The sequence below is a fragment of the Musa acuminata genome, chromosome BXJ2-6, assembly GCF_036884655.1.
Source record: "Musa acuminata AAA Group cultivar baxijiao chromosome BXJ2-6, Cavendish_Baxijiao_AAA, whole genome shotgun sequence".
In the NCBI taxonomy this organism is placed as follows: domain Eukaryota; kingdom Viridiplantae; phylum Streptophyta; class Magnoliopsida; order Zingiberales; family Musaceae; genus Musa; species Musa acuminata.
Window position 1 is genome coordinate 8,647,879 of NC_088343.1, and position 25,662 is coordinate 8,673,540.

At 43.7% G+C, this 25,662-nt stretch overlaps 6 protein-coding genes across 7 annotated transcripts; 4 read left to right on the forward strand and 2 right to left on the reverse strand.

The window, feature by feature from the left end:
* Positions 1–318: 318 nt before the first annotated feature.
* On the forward strand, positions 319–2,789 carry LOC103987411 (protein PAL OF QUIRKY). Its single transcript, XM_009405704.3, has 2 exons — positions 319–1,578; positions 1,663–2,789. Exons 1-2 carry the CDS (start codon positions 404–406, stop codon positions 2,399–2,401), a joined length of 1,914 nt encoding a protein of 637 aa, XP_009403979.2. The 5' UTR covers positions 319–403; the 3' UTR covers positions 2,402–2,789.
* Positions 2,790–3,402: 613 nt separating this feature from the next.
* LOC135613463 (large ribosomal subunit protein uL24y-like) lies at positions 3,403–4,157 on the reverse strand. The gene has a single exon (XM_065110493.1). It carries the CDS (start codon positions 4,060–4,062, stop codon positions 3,598–3,600), a length of 465 nt encoding a protein of 154 aa, XP_064966565.1. The 5' UTR covers positions 4,063–4,157; the 3' UTR covers positions 3,403–3,597.
* Positions 4,158–4,812: 655 nt separating this feature from the next.
* On the forward strand, positions 4,813–7,001 carry LOC103987413 (transcription factor NIGT1). Its single transcript, XM_009405707.3, has 5 exons — positions 4,813–5,092; positions 5,193–5,413; positions 5,500–5,773; positions 5,852–5,928; positions 6,503–7,001. The coding sequence occupies exons 1-5, from the start codon at positions 4,969–4,971 to the stop codon at positions 6,827–6,829; spliced, it is 1,023 nt and encodes a 340-aa protein (XP_009403982.2). The 5' UTR covers positions 4,813–4,968; the 3' UTR covers positions 6,830–7,001.
* Positions 7,002–10,661: 3,660 nt separating this feature from the next.
* On the reverse strand, positions 10,662–12,200 carry LOC103987414 (AP2/ERF and B3 domain-containing transcription repressor RAV2-like). Its single transcript, XM_009405708.3, has one exon. It carries the CDS (start codon positions 11,849–11,851, stop codon positions 10,814–10,816), a length of 1,038 nt encoding a protein of 345 aa, XP_009403983.2. The 5' UTR covers positions 11,852–12,200; the 3' UTR covers positions 10,662–10,813.
* A 910-nt stretch (positions 12,201–13,110) lies between these two features.
* Positions 13,111–25,477, forward strand: LOC135614620 (RHOMBOID-like protein 9, chloroplastic). 2 transcript variants are annotated; one of them, XM_065112155.1, is made up of 14 exons: positions 13,111–13,720; positions 15,016–15,121; positions 15,246–15,445; positions 16,065–16,291; positions 16,521–16,619; positions 16,694–16,849; positions 17,408–17,754; positions 18,401–19,055; positions 20,129–20,854; positions 22,168–22,399; positions 22,621–22,783; positions 23,850–24,020; positions 24,750–24,904; positions 25,006–25,477. In XM_065112155.1, exons 9-14 carry the CDS (start codon positions 20,233–20,235, stop codon positions 25,238–25,240), a joined length of 1,578 nt encoding a protein of 525 aa, XP_064968227.1. In that variant the 5' UTR covers positions 13,111–13,720; positions 15,016–15,121; positions 15,246–15,445; positions 16,065–16,291; positions 16,521–16,619; positions 16,694–16,849; positions 17,408–17,754; positions 18,401–19,055; positions 20,129–20,232; the 3' UTR covers positions 25,241–25,477. The 2 variants fall into 2 exon arrangements, with proteins under 2 accessions (XP_064968227.1, XP_064968226.1); XM_065112154.1 differs by having other exon boundaries at positions 15,246–16,291.
* Positions 13,249–16,133, forward strand: LOC135613816 (protein SUPPRESSOR OF K(+) TRANSPORT GROWTH DEFECT 1-like). The gene is made up of 5 exons (XM_065110843.1): positions 13,249–13,329; positions 13,380–13,720; positions 15,016–15,121; positions 15,353–15,445; positions 16,065–16,133. Exons 1-5 carry the CDS (start codon positions 13,249–13,251, stop codon positions 16,131–16,133), a joined length of 690 nt encoding a protein of 229 aa, XP_064966915.1.
* Positions 25,478–25,662: the final 185 nt, after the last annotated feature.

Consider the following 25,662-nt stretch of genomic DNA (forward strand, 5'->3'; position numbering starts at 1 on the left):
CCTGTCTCACTCTGTATTGGTGGTTTTTCGTGGTTTTTTTGCTCCCAATTACAGCAAGTATTTTTCATGAATTATAAATTACTTTGTATAATAATTAAAAAAGAATACTAATCACGGATTATGTCTTATGTCACCGAGCTTCATAATCCAAAAACATATTTTAAGAACCTCGAGAAATTGTAATATGAAGGGGCAATCACTATTCAATTCAATGGAATATAAAGGATATATATGTGTATATATATATGAATAAAATTATAAATAAATAAATAAAACTACAAATAAATCAAAGCTTGTGAGAAATAAGCCATAAAAACCCCATTCCTGTCCGCAGTCCAAACCCCCTTTCGTCCCGTATCCCTCGATTCGATCGGGGCCGGGCGATCCCTCCCCCGCTCCGATCATGGAATCGGCGGCGGCGTTGGCTGCCGTCTCGGTCGGCGGCTCCGGTCCCGGTTACCCGGACTCCGTCGACTCCTCTCCCCGTTCCCGCGGCGGCGACTCGTGGGACGAGCCATTCACTTCTTTCGCTGCGGCCTCGTCGCGGCTCCGCGTGATGTGCAGCTACGGCGGCCGCATCGTCCCCCGCCCCACCGACAACTCCCTCTGCTACCTCGGAGGCGAGACCCGCATGGTCATCGTCGACCGCCACTCCTCCCTCGCCGACCTCTCCGCCAAGCTCTCCCGCGACCTCCTCGGCGGCCGCCCTTTCTCCCTCAAGTACCAGCTCCCCAACGAGGACCTCGACTCCCTCATCTCGGTCACCACCGACGAGGACCTCGAGAACATGATCGAAGAGCTCGATCGCATCTCTGCTGCCACCGCTGCCCTGGCATCCTCCATAGGCGGCGGCTCGGCACGCTCCCCCCGCCTCCGGCTGTTCCTGTTCCCGTCGATCTCCGATTCGGCGCCTTCTTCCGTTATCGGGTCACTCTTGGACGACTCGAAGTCCGAGACTTGGTTCGTGGACGCCCTAAATAGCGCTATCGGCGGCATGGGCGTGGACGCTCTCTCCACCGACTCAGCCTCTGTAAACTGCCTGCTTGGCCTCGAGGATGACTCCTCCGTCCACTCCCGGAGCGGCGGCGGCGGCGGCGGCCACTCGGAGGCCGAGCAGCTCGTCCTCCCCCGCCCCGACTCTTCCGGCAAGCTCGTTCGACATGGCCAGGACGTCCCCGGTTCGCCGATGCTCGATAAGGCTTCCTCCTTCGGGTCCACCTCGTCGGCTCCATCCCTTTCGAATCTCCCACCCATCCCCGTTCCCACCGATGGTCGTGCTGCCGCCGAGCAACGTATCAGCGGTATCGACGACCACTTCGCCCACATGGGTCCCTCACCCGACTCCGCCACCAGGCCCGACGAAGGTTTCAAAGAGCCAAGATACGCTCCCCACCACCAGCCCCCGCCTCCCATCCCTCTTCCGACCGCTTCCCCTCCCAGTTCTAACACGCCCCCAATCGAAAATCTCAACAGAGACTTCTCAGACGACGACAGATCAGACCACGGCGCTGTCCTTAGGCCATCGCAAGCTACAGAACCTACTCAGATCGATGCCCCAACACCTGATCCAGTGTCAAGGTACCATCTTTCTTGTGCTTCAACTTCCCCTACATAAAAAAATGGTGAATTTTGCCAAAATTTTACTTTGATCTCTTCTTCTAGGCCGACGTACCTGAATCCAAGCTCTGATGCTATGTATCGTGGTCCATCACCGGTCACGGATGCTTCAGGTTACGTAATGGTCTCACCGCAGCTAGAGCAACTACAGCAGCAACAATCCCATCCCCACCTTAATCAACAACAGCAACCACAGCTCACCTCGGCGAACCCCCATTACATCCACCACCACCCGGCGGCAGGTACAGTCGTTCCCATGCCTTCCTACTACTCTATTGCGGCCCATTCGATGCAGCAATCGCCACAAACCTATCAAATCGATCCTCAGATTCCAATGTACTACATGCCTGTCCGCCATACCTCGCCATACACTTTGGGGACAGTTCAGCCCAATTTAATGGATCCCAGTTATATATCATCAACCGCTGCGCCGGCTTCCGGAATTGTGACAAAGCCTGACTTACCGAGCTACTATAAGACAGCGGCCACAGCACCTGCACCTGCTGCAATGCAGCCACAGCTAATCCGTGTAGCCGCCAATCAAACCCACCCCTATGCCGGAACAGGGTATAATGTGATACAACATCCCCACCTGTCTCAGACCCCTGCAACAATGGCTAACTTTGGTTATGAAGCTGCCGCGGGTCCTGTCCATCCCCAGATGTACTATTCTCAGGCCTCTTCACAAGCTGCATTGGCACCACAGTATCAGACGGTGAGCTCCACAACTGCGATTCCTGATGCTGCAGCTCTTGGGGATTCAAACACATCCAGAACATCATGACCACAAGTCAGAATCCTTCTAAAGATGAAAAGGGGAGACCTTTATATAGAGTTGAAGGGATGTGGAGTAAGCTCTTGATATCTAAGACAGTCTTATTACGTATGAACCACGCTGTTTGGATTATCTTATTTTATGTGTTGTTTAGTGTCGTGTTGCATGAGCGTCTGTTGTGATAGGAACAAAGAGAATTGGTGTCTGCTCTGCAATTATCCACTCAATGGTTTCAGGATTCGTCCTCAATTCCTGGCGCCATATTATCTTGCTATGAGAGCGAAGAACTGTCTTGTTGATATGGTATTGTATTAGAATAAATTTTTATCGAACTACTTGATACAAACCTTAGCTCGTTTGATGTAAACTTTTATTAGAATAATCTCCTGTTTGCTTATCTTGGTTGTGTTTCTTAATGAGATCACACCGAATGCCATTTTCTTTGTGTGATGCAAAGGCGGAGTTGAGGATGATGCGAGCTCAGGGCAGAAGAACATGTTCGAGGTTTGCATTTACCAGCTTTGGACTCTGGATACTAACATTTTGTCAATACCAGTTTCCCCAAGCTGGACGGAGACATTATTAGTTGATTAACTGTTCCAGAATTTGCTTTCTTTATAGAAGGCTCTCTGTGCAATCTGCCTGGATTTTGGTTGGAAATCTAGTGTGTTTTGATGGTGTCATTCCTAGCAGTAAGACACTTAAGACAGCATTATTCTTTCGTAGAGTCATTTTCGTTTTCTTTTTGCATAACGTATGATCGCTTTCTTGATCTGTGTATAGGAACTAATTACACCACAAGGACTTGTCTTCCTTTGGTCCATCGCTCCTTCCAGCAGTGACGAATATAGGCAGGCAAAGGTACGGTTGGAAGACCGTAAAGGTTTAAAGCCTAAATAGTATGGAGCCCTTTAGCCATTTGTAGAAATGTCTGATCCATAACGAACCACATTTTACTCGCATTTAAGTTATTCTGATCCATGATCATCAAATAACATTCACGAGGAATCTGACGAGAGAAAATGGCACATTAAAATGGGAATTAATCCTACAGTAAAATCCATAATTGCAAAGCATTAGCTTAATCCCTTCATCGGGCAGAAACGATACACGGTACGAAACTTGTTCCTCCCAAAATCAAAATCCTGAAGATCTCCAACGAATCAACGAAAGCTAAGCGTGGCTCTGACAGATGATCGGAGAGATCAGTCGATTTCTTGGAGAGAGGGCGCACCGGCAGTGGCGGCGGCGGCGACCTCGTCCGCAGAGAACTTGCCCTTGGCCTTGTCCGCGGCGCGTCCACGGGCCTTGCGATCGAGGAGGGCCTTGCGGTCCTTGTCGAGCTTAAGCTTTGTGATGACGACCTTGGACGGGTTGACGCCGACGTTGACGGTGGAGCCATTCACCTTCTCGCGGGTGATACGCTCGACGTGGATGACCCACTTCCGGCGATAGACCTGTACGACCTTGCCCTCGCGGCCCTTGTAGGTTCCGCGCACCACCTGCACCTCATCGTCTTTGCGCACCGGCACCGACCGCACGTTGTACTTGTTCCGGAGGTCGGCCGACAGCGGCGCGCTCATCAGCACCCGCCGGACGCTCGACGGCGCTGTGAAGTGCGCCTTTCGGCACTTCCTCCGGGAGCTCGACACGCGCGGGTTGTACTTCATAGTGGCCGGCGCCGGGGGCGGTTACGGGCAGTAACAGGAGGCGATGGGATTCGGAATAGGAGAATCGGTGACTCGGGAAGCGCGAGTCATATAGGCGGAGCCATGCGGCGAGCTCTAGGGTTTCGACGGATTGAGATCATAATGACTATAGTACCCTCACTCGTTGGACACAATTAACGCTTAACCACGACCTCGCAAAGACACGTGAAACTCACGTTTTCTTCTCCTCCGACCCAACGAGCTTACTTTGTATTTATTATATTTTACCACTTGCCGTTTGGGGGAAAAGGGAAAATAAAAAGAAAGAAAGGCTTCGAACTAAAACAATGCTTAACTTCTCGTTGGACATTGAACTTTCCGAAGTAAAATGATTTTACCGTTTGACCTTGACTTTGACTGTTTACTCGCTTATCGCGAGAGTAAATGAAGAGATTGGAATAATGCGCTCTCGTCAAGAAGAATCGCGTCTTGCAAGAAAAAAGGGAGGGGGGCAAAAGCAACACGCCATCCAGAAACCGTCAAATCAATTGTGGAATTAAGACGGGACCAGAGTTCTCGTGAATCTCCGGAACCCGTCGTCCCGCAGAAGATTCCTCCCGCCGAAGCCGATCTCATCCGTCCACGGGCCTCGCGAGCGAGATCTGACCTCTCGATCCTTCGATCTTATCAACTCGACCGGCTGCTGCTGTCAGCGCCAACGCGGCGCCCACACGTGATTTCCGATTCTTTTACGTATCACGCTCTCCGATCTCGCACCGCCTCCATCTGAAAGATTCGGAATTTTTCTACGCGACGCCCCGACCGGGAGTGATTCCTTCCTTCCTTCCTTGTCTTCCAAGGCTTCTCCTCTTTGATAGCCATCCATCCAATAGCTCCCATTTGTCCTGCTTCAAGCACCGTCAGACGATGGTGGATCTCTCGGGGCGAGGGCAGCGATGTCACGACTGCATCAGAGCGCTGGAGGAGGAGCGCAGGAAGATCGAGGCCTTTCAGAGGGAGCTGCCTCTTTGTCTTCAGCTCGTCACCCGAGGTGTCTGCCTGTGTTCCGAACTGGATTCCCTGTTATGTAACGGGGGGGCATGGTCGGTCTCTGGGTTTCGGTCGCTGAAACGGTGGTTGTGGTTTTGCAGCGATCGAGTGCGTGAGGGAGCAGATGGGCGATGACGAGAGTGTGAACGATGCGCCTGTCTTGGAAGAGTTTATCCCTCTGAAGCCCAGCTTGGCTTCGACATCGTCGGAAGGTAGCAGCGAGGCTAAGAAGGCTGCGATGGTGAGGAGGTTGGAGACGAAGCCGGATTGGCTTAGATCCGTCCAGCTCTGGGATCAGCAGCCGGACACTGTTCTTAAAGTGGTGAGATGCTGAATTGTTGTGTCCTTTTAAGGAGTTGATTGATATTGGTTTTCTCGACGAACTCTGATCTGCTTCTTGGATTACAGGAACCGCCGAAGAAGCCGATGGCCGTGAGTTTGAAGAAGACCGGCGGCGCATTCCAGCCTTTCGAGAGAGAGAAACACGCCACGACACCACCGGCTGCAACAGCGGCAGCTTCGAACTTCACCACGAGCCGTGGTGGTGGTGATAGCAGCAGAGGAGGTGAAATGGAGAAGAAGGAGGAGCAGTCGCCGCTTCATCGGAAGGCGAGGCGTTGCTGGTCGCCGGAACTCCACCGCCTCTTCCTGCATGCCCTCGAGCGGCTCGGTGGATCCCATGGTATAATCGTCCATCTCATCACTCGAATCTTGGTCGTTTACGTGCCTCGTCTCTAATAGTAGATCTCGTGGATCGCAGTGGCGACGCCGAAGCAGATCAGGGAGATGATGGAGGTGGACGGCCTCACCAACGACGAGGTGAAGAGCCATTTGCAGGTCGGTTTCCTTCTTCATCTTAATCATCGCACTCGCTTTCGTGTATGGTAGCGTGAATCACAAAAAAGACAAGAAGAAAATGAACGAAATGATCAACACGCATTACGCGCATCTGGATTTCTTAGTGCACCCGCAAAGCACCGGATTCCTGCCACCCGATTCGCTTCTCGTTCTATGCTCTCCTTCACTTCGTTCTCCGCCATGGATTAGATGTGTATTCAAGATCTTAATCCTGATATCATCGCATGTAGTCTGCTACGTATTATAAACCTACAACGTGACCAAACATGACAAGATCGAGTCCTATTTTTCCTTCCAATTGGATTCCAGACAATAAGCTGCATTACTCGTAATATCTTGGTGGACCCCTGCGATTGCTTAAACCACTCGACCTTTGATTGCCAGAGATTCCCTGCATCCATCTGCGGTGATCTCCCAACACTCGACAACAGACGTTCCGGGGCTCGAGCCTCTTCTGTTCTCTCCAACCTAACGTTCTCCGTTCATGCATGCCTGCGTGCTTTACAATTTTGCTTCATGTTCGAGATGCATAAAGAGTTGGTATTTTGGTCAGAAATATCGGCTGCACACAAGGCGACCGAACCCCGCAGACCAGAGCAGCAGCAGCAGGCCTCAGTTTGTGTTGGTGGGTGGACTTGTGGTTCCGCCTGCATCACCACCCGGCGGAAATGGTGCTTGTGCTCCTCCTAACGAGATCTACGCCCCTGTGGCATCTCGGCCATCGGGCTTGAGATCTCAACAGCGGCTGAGATCCGGCATAAGGCCATCACACTCGGGAGGAAGATGCAGTGAAGCTGCGAACAGCATGGCGGATGACGACTCTGCGTCCCCTACCACCTCTGCGTCTTCCCAAACCACCACCGCTTCGCCTCCCTTCTGACTGACTCTACAGCGATATTTTTGACGGCATCTCAGTTTTGTCGATTGCTTCTCACTGCCTTCAATTTGTTGTCCGAAATAAAATGTACTCGATGTATGCTTGTCTTACTCATGTGTTGTAAGTTTACAGATGGATGTCGCTTAATTAAAAACACAAAAGATCATTGAGTTTATCTACCAAGCATTTCCCAGTGGTTGAGATTTTAACGCACTGCTAAGATCTGTAACGCTTGCAAGTCAGTAGTGTTCAGCTGGTTCGACACATCTTCTGAAGAATCCTGAAACGTTCTTCGTTGTTTCAGCTTCCAACTTACGCTTTTACCATCTGTGATTCGTTGAAAACATGCAGGAAAGCTGTTAAGAAACGCAACTACAGTTAAGGGAGAGCAGACCACTTTACGTATACAACCAGTATTATAGAATTTTCAGATGCTTTTTCTACACGCTTTCATCCTTGGCAGAAGGTCGGATGGAGCTGAAGACTGATGGCTTTGGGTCACTATCGAGCATTCTTTCGGCTTCGAACTCTACTTCAGAGGTAAAACTTCCCGCTGTAACTTCGGAAACATTAGGAAGGAGAGCATGAAATTAATGGCAAGTGTAACCAAGTATGCGAATGTTAAATGAAAACTCTTAATATTAAAAATTAAAATCGATTGATCAAATTTATTATATTTACATTTCAATATCATTCAAAAGATTGTTATCAGATTCGAAGGCTATAGGGATACCGATCTAGAACTAAACTTATTTATTCTATTATCTTTCTTTTTTTATAATAATATTATGGATTAAAGTCTAAGGTAGATTGAGAATAGATCTATAATCTCACTGATAATTCTTTCCGATCATATCTTTTTATAGATAAAAGAAAAATATCTAATATATAATTATGAAAATCGCTATTTCCTAAATAATTTTACTATAATTAAAATCTAATTAGATCTATAATCTTATATAATTAGATAGAATCACACAATCTAACATTGAGATCAGTCTTACAATAACATGACATACGCTACATAAATTCTATCTATCGTATTAACATTGATAAACTAAATTAGAAGAACTTATCAAAAAAGTCCATGATGTAATTATTATCACTTCTATTAAAATCTCAAGCTTAATCCTGCCATGCATTTCTGAATAATGTTTATAATAATGTTAATCAGTTTATAAATTTTACATAATATATGTTAAAACTTATATTTAGAGGCATAACTAACAAAATCACTCATCTTATATACTGCTAATATATATGTGGTTTATATCCCTCCAAATCGCTGCTATATATTATTAGTAATCTAAGTTTAAGTTAAGCATACATATTCTTACAAAGTTGAAAAACTTGCACATAGGCACTTGTAAGAATTTAAAGCACATCTTGGAATGATTGTTAGTAGTTAATCATAATCCTCTGATTGGATGTTAACAAGGCCATATATGCTATATTAATTTTTGTAGGGGTGAATACGCTACTCTGAAACTTTGGGAGGGTAAATATACAAATCCGCAAAATTATGAAGCTAATAGAAATACTTTTGATGATTAAACAATATATCAATCACATCGATAATTAAAAGGTCTAAATCACCTTTCTGATAAATACAACTGACACTTTAAGAAATGGATACTGACGCTATTCCGTGCTTATCAACAAAACTTAATTCATAGGAGTCAACAGTCTCTTCATATTCATATTCATGCACTCTCATCTTTGATTTCATAATGTTAGATATATAGATTATGTATTATTCAAAATGGTCATTAATAAAAAATATTCTAGCATCAACTCCGGATAGTCAATTGGCAGCTGACGTGGAACACAATCCGATGTTTGACCAACAAGGAAGTTTGACATGGTAAGTGACGTCCCTCTAGTCGACTGTACGTCACACGGGACTGTATGAGTTGATACCACACGGTAGGAATTCAGATAGACTGACCTAGTGGATGTATGGGTCGATCGTCCATATGAGGTGATAAGGTATATTTTGAGTCTTAGTCATGTCACCATCGACATGACCCTTTTCACGCGTCAAGCTAGAACCCGTATGAAAGTGTTCCTTGACACGCCCCTCGAGAATCGATTGGTATGCCAAACCTACGTACGATAGTCGCTTGGCGTCGTCTCACGCATCCCGAGGCGATGACTACACGAGGGTATCAACACGTCCCTCGAGGATCGGTTGACATGCTAAGCCTACGTACGATCAACCCTCGTGTAATGGTATAAAAATCCTTAATCGACATTTGGCCAGGGAGAGGAAAAAAACAAACACCCCACCCTAAGCACTGACTTGATCGTCGGAGGGGCCAACATCGATAACCAACTGACGAGGGTCTTCTGTGAAAGAAAGCGGAGGTCATCAGGCTAGCATCGTCATCCCGATAGAGAGACGTCAGCGGATGGCTGCCAGCGCCCCGACCCGAGGACGTGATCAATTTCGACAACCATCTCATCGGGCGAAGACTCCCGATATCGGCTCGTGGACCAAGTTGTGCTTACTTACCAACCACGACATATATGTTCACCAACATGAGGTACTAACGAATATTATCAATCGTCGTACTCTCAAGTCATCCCCATATATATAAATATTGATTTCCTATCTAAGATTGATTTTTCACACATTTTTATCTATTAATATAATAATCTGAAGTCGACGAGGACCACGACTTAGATCGAGCACAACTCACCCCACCTCGGAATTGTGCCCTCGATCCGACCTCACTCTCTCACCCACTCAACAGTCTTACGGTTTCCGGATAGGATCCGTACCGACCAATGTGACTGCGTATAGGTGCATAATGTACTCCTTTTGACCTGAGATGGCCTTCCAACTCAGCTTCATCAAAACCCTAGAATCCAGGACATGGAGACTTTGAGATGAGTCTTAGGAAGAAGAAACATCAGAGGGGTCTCCAAGATTTGCAGTCCCCAGAGCACCTTCACAAATAATATATCCTACCATCCAAAACCAGCTTGCTTAAGCTTCACACTTTGCCTCGTCTACGTGCAAGAACACCAGCCATAGCTTTTGCGTTCTTTGTATCAAACAACGAGAACCAAATCCGACACTCTGTGAATCGCCTTCTCACCTACTACCTTCTTCTGACCAGATCAAGCTAATCTTTAGTCCGTTTGCTCATCGTGTTCCACTCCATTCCGCAAGTTGTCGCACAACCAGACGCAGCTTTCAAGCTGGGAACCACAGCAATGGTCGAAGCGAGCTGACACCACCATTTTAGTACATGCCCACGAATAATCAATTGTAGGTATTTTAATCCAAGTAGATACAGTCCTGGTGGAACACAGCGGACCAAGCAATAAACAAAGCATACGTCGTTAATGAGAAGTAATCCTTTGACTGGAATAATGTGTTTTCTTGGAAGGCCGAATAAATCATTAATGAAAGCAGAAACATCTGCATCAGGCGAGCGTTTGGCCATCGACGGCACTGCCGGTTCCATCATAGTCGATGGTAGGAAGAAGAACAAGAACTCGGACCTCCTAACCGATACCCTATTGCCTAATAATAGTCGAAGAATGACAGAAGTCGACGCACGAAGCATCGGCTGTCATGGTCGGCTTGATTTGATTGGTTTCGATCATACTACTGTTTTGAGAGTAAGGCAATGTGTCTTGTAGGCCGATAAAGACGCAACGCAATAATCCATATATGTGACAACACATATCGGCAAGATGCTTTGTACTTGATCTATAGCTGCATGACAACACAGTATCTATAACTCCACTTCTGCTTTTCCAACTCGTTGATTTATACTAACAGATGTCCACATAAGAAACTTCATACGAATTGCCTATTAGCTAATGAAACCTACCCAACTTTACTGATACAACAAGAAGTAGCACACGACATACATGGTTTCTTCCTGTGGTGTCTGCTTTACAAGCACACTTCATGAAACCAAAGCAAAAGGGATCAGAACAGAAAGAAGAAAGCGAAAAACATCGACGGATTTACAAAGCTTCTATGAATTGCCTCTCGAAGAACTGTGATGGTGGAAACAATTCCATCTCTCTTCCTCTTTTGGCATCGCCGCCGCTCGCTGGCAATTCTGATATGTCCACACCGAACAGCTTGACCACGGGAAGCTGCCCGATGACGGGTGGGGCGCTGCGATCGCACACGACTCCCCCGGTCCTCCGGTCGATGTACATCCGCTTCTCCGGCCCGGTGGATCGCCAGAAGCTAACCACATCCCCGGCCTTTAGGTTCTTCTCCTTCACAAACCGGCTCCACCCTTTCGTTAGCACGTAGCTCTGGCTGCTCTTCCAGTACGAGTACCGAAACCTCCAAACCTTGCCACCGGCGTCCTCGTAGTTGAACAGCACGCCCTTGCACGCCATGCTGCTGCTGCTCTTCGATGGGAAGTGCTTCTCGGCGTGATGCTTCGGTATCACGAGCCTGTTCAGCTTCCCGACGTCGCTCGGCGTCACCACCTTTTCGAACAGAAGGTCGCTAACCGATCGCAGGTAGTTCGGCGTCCTCCTCTTGCCTGCAATGGCGCCCCGGCCATCCCGTGCGTCTCGCTTGCTCTGCTCCAGTTCTTCGCGGTACGTATGCTTGCGCAGCATGTCCACGATCTCCGCCTTGGAGTGCGCCAAGAGGAAGGTAAGCTCGGCCGCCTCGTCGTCGTGGGTCTCCGACAGGGGATGGAAGTTGGTGGTCGCGTCCTGGCCGCGGAAACGCTGCGCGGCGACGTCGTAGGCCCTTGCAGCCTCCGCCTCGTCGCCGAAGGTGCCGAGCCACACCCGCCGGGTCCTCTCGTAGATCTGGGCGCCCCACCGGCCATTCAGCTGGGGGACGACGCCCTTGTACCGAGACGAAGGCAGCTTCCCGGACTCAGCCTTGATCCCGCCCTCCGGAGTGGGGTCGAGCACCACGCTGACGCCGCTGCCCATGCGCTGTAGGACCTCGGTCACAAAATGCTGCGGCGCCACCTGCAGCCGCTTCTCCGAGTCGCTCGATACCACTTCGACACAACCACCTTCCATGGCTAAGCTATTTGGCAGGAGACACGGCTACACAGAACCGATCGTGGTTTTATCCAACGAGAGAACAGAGGAGGCTGCGATGAGTGGCGATCGATCCGTAGGAGGTCTCAAGGGCTTTTATTGACTATAAATCCGGTAAGCATGTTGCAGTTGAAATTTATTGCGAGGACCGAAATCATGGAATGTACACTACACCTCATGAGGTTCATGGGGGAGCATGGTATAGGTGGGGAAGACTCGACGGAGGTTTCATGCCTCCTCCTCTCTAGCTATCTATCTGCTTTTGGCCCGGTGAAGAGGGTTGTAGGGACGCGAGGGAGGCAAGTTGGATCGAGTGGGGGGGGGTTCACATGATAGTTTCACCATACGGGCCAAATGCGCCTCCCCTGCGCTTTGGTTGCGGCGCGCACTGCTGATTGGGTTTTGATCAACCATACTGCTTCTTGCTTTGATCCGACTCTATGTTTTCCCCGGAAGTATCCGCGTCGGCTGCCACTCGACATGCATGCCCATTATACGAGAAGCACCACATTCGTATCTCACTATGTTCATGCAGCTGTAAGCAAAAGTTGTCTAACACATATCAGCTGCATAAAATTCATATTACCTGTGAACATGTGAGATTAGCTTATATCCCCTGTTTCATATGGTGACTCCATGGGCTTAGGATTATGATCTAAAGCTAATCCGACCGGTTTTGGGCCCTGTTATAAGTAATTTCGGATATATATATATATATGGGAGGGCTTAACATGATGTCTTTCCGGTTAGGAGTTGTGTGTCACGGCAATTTAGAATTAGATATAAGTAGACTAATTTTATTTTTAAAAATTATAATAAATTTTTTATACTTATATAAAAATAAAATATTTAATTTTAATTTTCTTCACATAATCGTTTCTGTAGATAAAAATATTATAAGATTTATCATTGAGTATATATTGATTTTATCTTAATTTATCATTGAGTATGTAAACGATATGAAAAGAAATAAATTAAATATTTTATTTTTATAAATACAAAAATCTTAATATAATTTTAAAAAAATTAAAGCCTCAAATGCTAAGGGTATTCGCCATATCTAATCAGCCCGACCCGAGTCCATAAACTACGCCCCATCAACGTATTCGCCACGTCAGCTATTTAAGACGTGAGTGAGGCGAGTCTTATGTCGGGTCATAAAGCGGTTCCGACTCTGTGCGACACACATCGGAGCCTTCTCGATGCCATTCGAATCGGCTAATCCATTTCGGTCCCGAGTCGACTTATTCGGGTTTTCCTTTTTCTCGGCGATCGACAAAATCTCTTAGGGTTGGAGTTGATCTCTGTGGTTTTTCCGATCCCTCCGCTCTCTGCCCTTTACGATCGATCGGGGGGCTTGCGGAGGTGTGATTGCGATGTATAGCAATTTCAAGGAGCAGGCGATCGAGTATGTGAAGCAGGCGGTGCTGGTGGACAATGCGGAAAACTACGTCAAGGCTTTCCCTCTCTACATGAACGCCCTCGAGTACTTCCGCACCACCTCAAGTACGAGAAGAACCCCAAGATCAAGGAGGCCATCACCCAGAAGTTCACCGAGTATCTCCGCCGCGCTGAGGACGTCCGCGCCGTGCTCGACGGCGGCGGCACCGGACCCGCTTCCAACGGGGACGCGGCCGTGGTCACCAGGCCCAAGACGAAGCCAAAGAATGGAGACGGCAACGGCGGCGAGGACCCCGATCAGGCGAAGCCCAGGTCCGAGCTGGCTACTGCTATCATAACGGAGAAGCCCCAGCGTGAAGTAGAACGATGTCGCCGGGCTGGAGAGCGCCAAGCAGGCCTTGCTGGACGCTGTGATCTTGCCGGTCAAGTTCCCTCAATTCTTCACCGGTTTGTTTTCTTTTGCCATCTTTGAAAGATGCAAGCTATTGGTTCAGACCTATTTTCTGGTACACTAACAATTTGTATTGAAATTCTAAATTTATAGATCATTTTTCCGATAGGAAATCTTTGTCGTTGTGCTCAGCTTGTCAGGTTCTTTTGTTTTATGCAGTATTCAAAACGTACTGCCTAACAAAATTCTGTATCCTTCCTATGATATAAGAAACGATGATAATTAATCTCTTTGAGGAAGCCTGAAATAGGAATAAGCATGACTCGGAATATAACTAATAGTGTTACTCAAATCTTAACAATGATGTGAGAATGGAAACATAGAGGTAGTTAACTTTTAATGGTTTTTGAATCGTGTCAATTGAATACAGTGAGGAGAAAAAGTGACTGACAAAAGGGGAAAGACAATACAGAACTTACGAGAAAAGTTGGTAGAAAAAAGAAATTTAACTTCTTTATGAAGTCAATTTTCATTCCATGTGTACGTCGAGAGTGCTGTAAAATGAAAAATGAAACCAGAGTTCTACATCATCCTTCCCTTTTCTCTTGTCCTGTTACTCTTCTGTTACCTTCGCCCATTCGAGAGGTTTCTGGGATTCAGGGGTTTGAGTTTGATGATTCACATGATAATATCTGATTGAATTGCATCAATTCTTTGAACCCCAATCTTATCTGGATTTGATCATTTCACAACCCTGTTCTGTACTGTTGATGTTAGATAGTGCCCATATGAATTCTTTTTCATGTTATTCTTAAATGTGTGGATTAGTTAATGAATCCATTTAAAGATTAAGCAATGGAAATGCTGAAATAATGCGATCTTGATTCATGAAATAGCATATTACTGAAATCTTACTGTTACAAAATCTGTAATTAAGTTCCGCTGAATGGTACCTGCTTTTGAACTTAGAAATTAAAAGGCTTTTCCATCTCTGCTGTTCTCAATATTGAACAAGAATCATTGGTAAATTGAAGATCAAAGTCTGCTTTTAGCTAAAATTCTCTTATAGACATGACACTGGTGGTGTTCATTTGAGACATATCCAAAAGATTGATGTATTATGCGAACACACGTGAAAGATGTATTCTTCATGGTATTTAGTTATTTCTGGTGCATGTTGTTTTCCTGATGTTTTGTATTTGTAGATCAAATATCTTTTATGCGTACATCTGTTGCAGCTGTTTACAATCTCATTCTTATTCGTCTTTATTTATCCAACGACAGTTCTTTGAATTTGTTTAATTGTAAAACGAATTAAATCAGTAAATTACCCTTTTTCTGAATGTTGTAGGCAAACGAAGGCCATGGAGGGCATTTCTTTTGTCTGGTCCACCTGGAACTGGAAAGTCATACCTGGCAAAGGCTGTTGCAACAGAGGCAGAATCAACGTTTTTCAGGTTATTTTCTATTTACAAATATGAGTCAATTGAACTGTTGAAAATGGGTTAGATGCTCAATAATTTAATGGACAAGTATCTTGAAAAATATGTAGACATCTTATATTTGATTGAACTGTTGCAGTATATCTTCGTCAGATCTAGTTTCAAAATGGATGGGTGAAAGTGAAAAGCTAGTTTCTAACCTTTTCCAAATGGCTCGTGAAAATGCTCCTTCAATAATTTTTATAGATGAAATTGATTCTTTTTGTGGCCAACGTGGAGAAGGCAATGAAATTGAAGCTTCTCGAAGAATCAAGACAGAACTTCCTTGTGCAGATGCAGGTAACTTTACATAACATTAGTTGCATATCTGATCTGTGCCTTGTTTGTCAAGGTTATGAAGCAAATCAGTGCTTCATATGCATGATCAACTAAATGTAATTTTATGAGATATAACTCTATCGGTATTGATCTTACTTTTATACAAAAAGGAACAACTGGAGTTGCTTGGTTGTTCAAGTGGTTTATGATATGTGTTTTTCACGTCTCCTTACAATCAAGGATTTGAATGCTGTTAACACCTGATAGCGGCTTGCCATTTGGACTGGTATGGTATATTGATACGGCTGGAATTTAACTTGTAGGATTCAGGACATTGGGCCAGTTAAGTCTTTGAACTGGCATGAGGCTAAAATTTTGTTAGCCCCAATTTGACTGAAATTGTCCCCTTAGGGGCGTATCCACGATGGGTCTAACAGGTTTTAAATCCTTGGTCATATTGTATATCACGTTCTTCCTCCGTGTATAATATTTGTAAATTAATAAGATTTCTTCTGGATAAAAATATTTGCTGTTTCATACGTAAAATTTTGGCTTCGGAATACAAATTGAATTGGAAATTGTGTTGGAAATATTTGACTTCGGAACAAAAGTTATGCTGTATATGATTCTGTTTTTGCAGGGTGTAGGAAACAATGATCAGAAAGTCCTCATTCTTGCCGCCACAAATGCACCCTATGCTCTGGCCTAGACACTTTTATTAGTTTTTGCTGGTAGTTGCTTTTAAAGTTATCGGAATCATCAATTGCTATTGCTTATAATTGTGAAGCACAGGCAATCCTACAGCGTTTTGACAAGTGGATTTATATTCCTCTTCCAGACCTAAAAGGCAGGCAACATATGTTCAAGGTATTGACTATAATGACCAGAACACTGCTAGAAGTTACTAGGATCACTTGATTGGCAACCTTTTACTATAAATTTTTACTGACATAAGTCACTAGGATTCCTTATTTGTTGTGACTTTTTGCTACATTTTTCACTTCATTCTTTGGCATTAGTCTCAGTTTACGAAGACCTCAGGAATTACAGGTCACTTCATCTTTTTGATATTTTCATACTACTGCTTGGTTGGTAGGTTCATCTAGGAGATACCCCTCATAACTTGAGCGAAAGTGATTTTGTGAACTTAGCTTGCCGAACAGAAGGATTTCCTGGCTAAGATATATCTGTTTGTGTAAGTGGTCTTGATCTTCTTTCAAATCTTACAAAGAACTCAGAGGGATGACTCTGCTGCTTTTGACTGAACAGGTCAAAGATGTATTGTTTGAACCAGTCCGGAAAGTTCAAGATGCCATGCATTTCCACAATTCCGGTGACAGCTTGTGGTTGCCATGTGGACTAAGACACCCAGGAGCTATTCAGACCACATTGCAGGAGCTTGCTGCTAAAGGTCTTGCTGCAAAGGTACATGTGAAATCTTGTGTTGCTATCATTTGGTTCTCCAGTCTATTCTGTCCATGTTTTGTGTATCATATTTATTTGGAGTGCACAAACAGATCCTTCCCCCACCGATCACAAACTCTTCATTTGTCTTTTTTTCTCTCTTTCTTGTGCTATCATCCTCTACTATATGTCAGTCAGTGTAATGCGAAAACTGTTTGTTTTGTTTTGCTCCACAAATTTGTATGACATGAAAAATATAAAGCTAGCATTGGGATTCAATGCTCTGATCTATGGACTGTCGGTGTTTCTTTGAGAACTATTCTTCGGATCTCGAGTTAGATCCCTTAATGAGAATCAATTTTGTGAGGTGCTTGTGATAGTGTTATGAAAGCTAAAAACCAGCAATTCTTCAGATAGATTTAATATTTTTTATATTGAGATCTCAAGTTAACCTTTTAGCACAAAAAAAATAACCATCTTTTATTAATAGTTTGTGATCAAGAATCTTTTTGGTTATTTGCTTCTGTTGATAGATTGTTCTATTTAATTTCATGGTTGAACGGGGGGGCTCTTATCAAGAAATGCTAGCTGCTCTAACTCCGATATGATGAGGCGGCAACAGAACGCACAGGTTGATTAGGGAGACGCGACGGGAGACGGCCAATGGCGGCGTCGCTCCGTGGGCTTCCGTCCAAACAACGACGGGCATGGATTCCTCGGCTTCCATGTCACTCACCACGCCGAGATTAGCTATAAGGTGTCACGAACGGTGTTTCCCAATCTCAAGACGAAGCGGAAGGAACGGCAACGACAAGATGGACTCTTGTGCGATTTGCGATTCTTGAGGCAGCGCCCTTCTTTCTTTTTCTCACCCCTTGTGATTTCGGGTTACTCTGGAGTCGAGCAAATGGAGATCAAGAATCAAGGTTCCGCTCCCTAACTTTTTCCTAATTATTCGTCGTTATGAGCAACCTTACACTCCCATCTTGCCTAAATTATGGATCCTTTCACTTGTTCCGTTGTTGAACTCGTATGAAGCCTTATGTGCCGCTTGACGCCCGACTTAATTAACCTAAAACTAGGCGTTTGCCATAGAGACATAACGTCAAACATGTGTTAGGTACTTCCGATGTCATTTATTTTCTTGTTTACGATCGTCGTTTCGAGAAGAGAGATCTTGCCAATAATTTTGGTCGGCGTAAGTTAATCATTTTACTTGGCTCTTTTTATGCAGCACAGTTCTCGATTGAAATGATCTTGTCGCTTAGAAATCTCTCTTTCATTCTGATAATTTCACTATTCATAAACATTTGCTCGTGCCGATGATTTCGATTTGGTTACATACATACTTCAAATCTTTAATGCTTTTACATGTTGTTTTACGAGGATATCTCGTCACGATATCATTTGCCCATCGAATTTCCATGATAAAAACAGTGCATGTATTTGTTGCTGTTGCTGTTGCTGTTGCGTGGCCACTGTGTGTTTGTTTATTAGAACAATTTTTTGGATTTTTGAATGTTTATTGGGTTTGTTTGGATATATCACAATTTTTTATTTAAATTTAATCAGGACATCTCGAAATCCATCGACATCGAAATGGGTATTATTCCTCGATGGGCTCCCTAATCGTTGACATCAGATCGGGCGCTGTAGCTGAAGCTTGCTTGGATCGCGCTCGGCCCTGGATTTGATACCGGGTCCCGTCGGTGGATCCTACGGGCATGCAATCGGAAGCAATTGCAGATGAGGCGTCGAAAACGACGTCGAAGACAAGCGGAGAATTAAAGGGGAAGTTCCGACAGATTCCCATCTTTCCGATTTGTCGATGCTTCTCCGTGGTCATGGATGCTTATCCTCCATCTCGTCTTGGCGCATTTCCTCTCCCCACGGGGCGTGCGTGGGTGTCTTCCTCTCCGTTGAATAGGGTGGCTGGGGTCCACGAGCGCCGAATGTGGCGGCGGGATTGGGCCGCCCTGCGATAAGGGTCCCCGCCCCGATTCGCCGTCGCACTCATCCTACCTTCATCTCTTTTGAGGGTCCTGCTGCCTACGTAAACCCCACCATCCGTAGCACCGAAACCAGCCTCTGAGAACCAGAAGACCATCATTGATACTGTGGCCGGCAAAAGTGGTCGGATGAGTCGCTCGATGCCGAAGTCCTATTTTCTCCTCCTCCTCCTCCTCCTCCTCCTGCGGATACTGTGACTGCTGCTCACCAGCGTTGAGTAAGTGCTTGTCAAGTTCTTCATCCATCTTTCACTTGAATTCATTTTTTCCCTTCATAAATCGTGGAATCTAATTGTTGTAGTATGCTTAACCAAAGAAAATGTGTTTGAAGTCGGTGAAAGATGATGCATCAAGGGTTTCCTTTGAAACTCTGCGTCATACAGCGGTTGGGAGGTCATTTGAGTCCAGCCGACATCCACTTTTCGTTTGATTGATTATGTTCCGTCGATAAGTTCTCCTTGCAATAAGTGCTTACTTTGTTCTTCTGATCCATTTAACTCTTCTCAATATAATGGTGATTTCTGTTTTGGCGCCTTAATTGCAACTATCACTGAAGGTTCTCGGAAAAAGAAGAATTGGGTGGGAAGTAAAACATGTTTATTACTCCTGCCGCTCTCGGATCCATGTCAGTGTAGGAGTTTCTTCTATATTTAAATAAGACAGCATACTAGTAAAGATAAGAACGGTTTTCTCATCCTTGGTAGGAACCAATCTTTTGCCATTTCAATACCATCAATTTTCCAATGTCCAAAGGAGAATTACAAATTAGTATAAGTGTCTTCTTCATTGAATGTCTAACCGTTGACTGAGAAATATGAATTTCATGAAGAAAACATCTTTGGTACCCTTACTGATATAAGTAACTGCATACATTACATAAGAATATTCATGCTGTTCATAACTTAACTTGATTTACTCACTGTTGTTCTCATTATAGCCCAGATACACACACTCCCTAGATTTTATCCAGTTAACTTCTTTCCTTCTCGTTATACATTACCAAGGGGGTTGGGGGTCCATCTGCCATTATCTGACCTGCCTTTCGGATAGTGTCGAACTAGGAGGACGAAGTTTCTGGTACAATATTTTTGAGACATGAACCATTGCTCTTTCCCTCATCAGCGTTAGCAATAAAGCAACTGCTTAAGTTGTTTGTTTACGAAACTATCTGCTTAAGTTGAAAATATTGATCAAGTGTTAGCATGTTTATGAAATTTATTACTCAGTTTGCATGCAGGAAGGCACTTGTAGATCTTACAAAACAGTTGTGCTTTTCTTTATATGGCTGCAGATCCGGTAGCTTGTATAGCCTTAAACAACTCAGATGGATCGAGGGACATGGGTGGAGAATTTAAATACTGATTGCCTGACCATACTTGTTTAGACAGATTTATAATGGCTTCAGTTCCTATATGTTCTCCACTGTCCTGTAAGGACCAGATTCAAGTTGCTAAGAAAGTACTCATGCAGATTGGAAGAGACTCGGTCAACTCTTGTCTTTCATGTCACAAGATGTGCTTATCGTCTTGTAGCGCCTGTCGAATTGTAAAAAGGCATACTGTATATCATATAGCAGAGATACCTTTAAAAGGAAAGAGTGGGGAAAGATCAAATTCATTTTGTGTGTTTAATCTTTTCCCTTTGCCATATAGAAGTTCCAAAGAAGTGCCGACTCTCAAGTTTTACAGCATGGGCATCCGAGGGAAGTCTACTTCTGGAGGGGGACATCAGAGGGACAAACATGGCTCAAATTCCTCCGGAACTCCAGCAGCTAGCATTGAGAAGCAACTTAAGACACTGGATGCTTATTTTAGCAAGCTTCAGAATGACATGAACAAGCAGCTTAACTCTTGCACATCTGCAAGTGATTCTGAAACTCTTCACAGCAGAAGGCAGGATATGATAAATTCTTCCTCAGAATCTATCGGCAAAGTTACGGAAAACATCGATGCAACTGATGATTATAAAGCAGAGACTGGTTTAAATTCATTGGAGAACTATTTCAGCCAATTATCTGGTAATTTTGCAACTTATGTAGAGACATATTTCAAGAAAATTATTGGAGCGATAAGGCTTGAGGCTCATTGTTAGTGTATCTGAAATAAAACTGCAAGATTTGGCAATTATTGTTTGTTTACTATTGGTGGCCTTGAGTCGTACGAACCTTCCACCCAATTGATATCTGGCCCATTTTACGTAACTCCTTGAGCCTACAGGCTGTGTCCAAGTCATGAAACTTTGCTCTCTGGCTGGTCTAGTTGAATCAGGTCGTGACATAATTCTTCTAAATCGTGAGACTCGAATTGACCTCTGCTAGGTGTAGCTAGTTGTTTTCTATAATACATGATTAACTGACCTGCTGCCAGATCTATCTGAACTTGACCAACCTGAGCCTGACTTGATCCAAGCCACCGAGAATCGTTTGTTATGATTTCCATATCACTCTTCCTTTCAGTGTACTAGTTTGTGGTAAAAGTTTATTAATAATATCATTTTTTCCAAGAAATTTTTGGAACTCTATCTTATGAATGAAGACACATGTTTTTATGCTCTTATGTGGACATATTGTCTCATGGTTTCTTTAGCTCCTGATTCATCAAAAGGATTGCTGATGTTTTATCTCATAGTGCTTCTAATCCTTGTCATTCTTAACTCACTTGTTCCTGTTTCTTGATAGCTTTTGTATGTGTTCTTTTTCTTTTGCGGCTAATGCTTGCTTTGGGCTTCATTCCAAATTTTCTTGGGCAGTATACTGTAGTCATTTTAATTGATGTGTTTGGTTGCTGGGAAGTCGCCCAAGAGAGTACATCCAGTATCTGTAGTATAGGGGCCTGCAGTAATCTGTTGATTTTAGTTAAAGTTTGAGGGAGATACTACTCAGTTTGAACAGTGGGTCTTCATTTTCATAATAATAATTCTGTCAGGAATGTTGAACATAATTTACTGTAGCATGACAAGGTATTTTAGAATGTTAAAAATTGCTTAACCTGTTTTACTTTTTATTTGTATGATAGTTGATAATAAATTGCTTTCTTGCCCATATGTGTACTTTGGCATTTGAACTAACGCAAAATGGGAACTACAAGACTTAATAAATTTATCATAATTGTTAAAAGATACTGAGTATGGTCCACTGCATATTTGACCTTCAAATGTGATATTGGGTCCAATTGCTCATTTTCTTCTCTGGTTTTTGTTCTGGACATCTTGTCAAATACCAAATGCACATATAGTTTTTTGTAGTTATTGCATGTATCATGTATGTTGTATTCTTCTGGCATATTTATTCGATGAGAGATACTGAGAGAAATTTGTTCTTACCTGACATAGACACAAAAAAGAGCAGGTTGCCTGATTCTCCTGCAGATGCATCAGAAGGAAATCCTGTAAAAATACCAATCTCTGCCATGAGAAAAAACAACGAAAAAGAAGATGCGATTGTGGAACAGTATACATTTAAGGATGAAGGGAGTACGGATGATAGAACTGACTCACTTCTGTTTGGTAAAGTTAATACACCAAGTATATCAACAGATGATGAAGCTTCTGGTCTTTATCTAATGTGAGTCTTCTTTTTGTTTACTTCTACTGGACATAGAGAATGCCCTTATTTATGACAACTTGGCATAATAATGTGTTGAACTATCAGCATGTATAATATTTTCTTCCACAGCACTATTTTTCTTGAATATCTATTGTTTCTTGTTCTAAAATAACTGTTGAAAACTTGTTTATAAATTTTAATGGGTAGATGGCTAACTGGAATTGTTTTAATGAATGCAGAAGCTTATTAGCTGCAATAAATATTGCTGTTTTCTTATTTGAAATAGCAAGTCCAGTTAGTTCAGAGGTAGAGCACTTGTCGCTTCCTCTGATCTATGGAGCAAAGATAAACAAGTTGATTCTTCTCGGGGAGTGGTGGAGACTATTAACACCAATGTTTCTGGTACATTGTTTAATTCTGATTCTCGAGTCTTTGCAATGAACTTTGATTTTGACTGGTTGTTTGATAAGTTCAATTGCTACTTTCATATCATAATTTGTCAAAGTGATATATCTGGTGGAACATTTGATTTTGATGCGGTTGGTTTAGTATAATAATGTTTAGTTTACCTTTTTTGTATCAATTTATTGTAATCTCTGTCTATTAGGAAAGAATAGGCGCATATGTCTCCTATTCTCTTTTAGATGTTGTAATCTTAGAGGAGATATTGCAAGGCAGAGATACATTGCAGTAGGGACATCCGTTACCAAATATGCTGTTCCATAGACACAAACCTAGGAAAATGAATTTCTCATGCTCTGGAACCTCTTGAATGGCAGCAAGCCGCATGAGTTCTTTGCAAGATGATGATGTCAAGAAACAAGTCTTTTGGAAATCACAGTTTGGCACTTCCTTTCGATGAAGTGACATCCGTATTACCATTTTCCAGGGTTTGTTTTTGAGTCATATAAGAAGTGACATTCATATTAGCTACAGAAATATCATTAGAATCTTAACCACGTTGTAAACAGCCAACCCCCTTCTTCCTTCCAATGAGGTGATATAGCTAATACTATGATTACTAGATCTGCTGTATCAAACATTGGGAACTCCATAGCTGATAATTTGACTATATCCACAGTCCGCCATTTTGATACTCACTATTCTACTACTACAAATAAGATCAAAGTGGTGACAGTCAACAATGATCATATTCATGTATAAAATTAAATGCGAACAAGCCTCAACAAATAAAGTGCTTTGGTTGTTATTAGGGATCAGGAAAGTTAATCCCTTAATACAAACAAAATTGGGAGCAATAAATATATACAAAGTAAACTTCAAATAGTTGGACAAATTTAATCTGTTACCAAAGGTTCTGCTAAAATTATAATAGGTAAGAGTTTTATTGATGTCATTTGGGTTGTTCCTCTCTAAACTCACGGTTGATTGAACCTGAATATTATAAAATTTTGTTTTGTCTATAAAGCTCTGTATCATGTTCTCTATTTGATTTTGACCTTTGCAGCACTCGGGATTTCTGCATGTTGCTCTTGGCTGCTGGGTTCTTCTTACATTGGGAACCGAAGTTTGTAAAGGCTATGGCCCATTTGCCTTTTTCCTGATTTACATACTTGGAGGAATTTGTGGCAATTTGACAAGCTTTCTTCACACTCCTGAGTTAACTGTTTGTGGTACGGTATGTACTATTTAACCTACATTCCTATTATATTCTGATGGCGTGCGAGTCGACCAAATTTGAAGCTTGTTCTCTACAAAGATTGCTATCATGTTGGATATTAGATTACGGTCACACATATGTTCTTATACATTAATGGGAATGTCAGAAGCATGTGCCAGCTAATTAGTACTGCTTTAGAAATGTGATTTATGCAAGCAACAATTCATAACGGTCACACATATGTTCTTATACATTACTGGGAATGTCAGAAGCATGTGCCAGCTAATTAGTACTGCTTTAGAAATGTGATTTATGCAAGCAACAATTCATAACGGTCACACATATGTTCTTATACATTACTGGGAATGTCAGAAGCATGTGCCAGCTAATTAGTACTGCTTTAGAAATGTGATTTATGCAAGCAACAATTCATAATTTGCTGCTAACCCGCTTATCGATTTACTGAAATTAGCTAGTTGATGATTGAGCATCTAATCAAGTTTCATAGAGATACTTATTGAGATTTCTCTCATAGCATCGAGATACAACATGATATCTGCCCCATCAGTTGTTTATGTTCTCCCTTTTTTTTTTGGGGTCAAATTCTTAATCTTCAAACAAAAGCATGAAGCACAATTAGGAGAAATGCAAAAGGTTATGGATCTACCGAGTAGATTGATTAAAGAACAGTGTCCATCCTTCACAAAGCATGATTCAACAAATATGACAACTAATTTGTTTGCACAGGGTCCGGTGTTTGCCATACTCGGAGCATGGCTTGTCTACCAAATCCAAAATAAAGATGTTACATCAAAGGAGGTTTCACAAAGTATGTTTTGGCAGGCGGTGGCCGCTACTGTTCTGAGCTTTGTTTTGAGCAGCTTTGGGAGAGTCGACAACTGGTAACATCTCCCGTCCGGTGCATCTAATTCCCGATACAAATTTGTCTCATGAAATTATCGAGCAAGGAAAAAAGATCTCTGACGATGATGGTTTTTTGCAGGGCGCATCTTAGTGCTGCCGTCTCTGGTGTTATCTTCGGGTTTCTTACATGTCCGAGCGTTCAATTCGATGATGCATCCGCCAAGAGCAGTCAGAAAGAGGGCATCGCTCTCGTTCAGAGGCAGGCCGATCCATGCAAGTCGCTTGCTACGTTTACCGTCTCCATTCTTGTGTTGGCCTCCTTGTTTTTTCTGTATGCGCCGGAGCTTCAGCTGTTGGAATGGGAGAGCTTGTAGCGACGGTTCAAACAAAGATAACAAGATCAACCGGAACTGGCGCTCGTGCTCCTCATTTTTGACGTGAAACAGTCGCAAGATATATCACGTCATCCCTCTGTATATTTCTGGACACCACTTAGTGATGGGAAGTACAGAGCTAAAAGTTCCTGCTGTTGCAGTAGGAAGCTAGCAGATGATGATCCGACGACACTTGTGTTCTATCATCAAAGCATATGCCTTTTCCCTTTCTTGATCCATCGTTCTTCCTTGATTCCGACGGTTTATTTCTTGATCCATTAGTTCTTTTGATCGGAAAAATTACAACGCGGCGATGGTGCAGTCGGAATGCAACGCCGTTGGTGCCGGGAGAAGGAACGGGCACGAATGAATGCCGGTGGGGGTCGACGGCACGGTACTTTCGGGGACCGATGCTGTCCCAG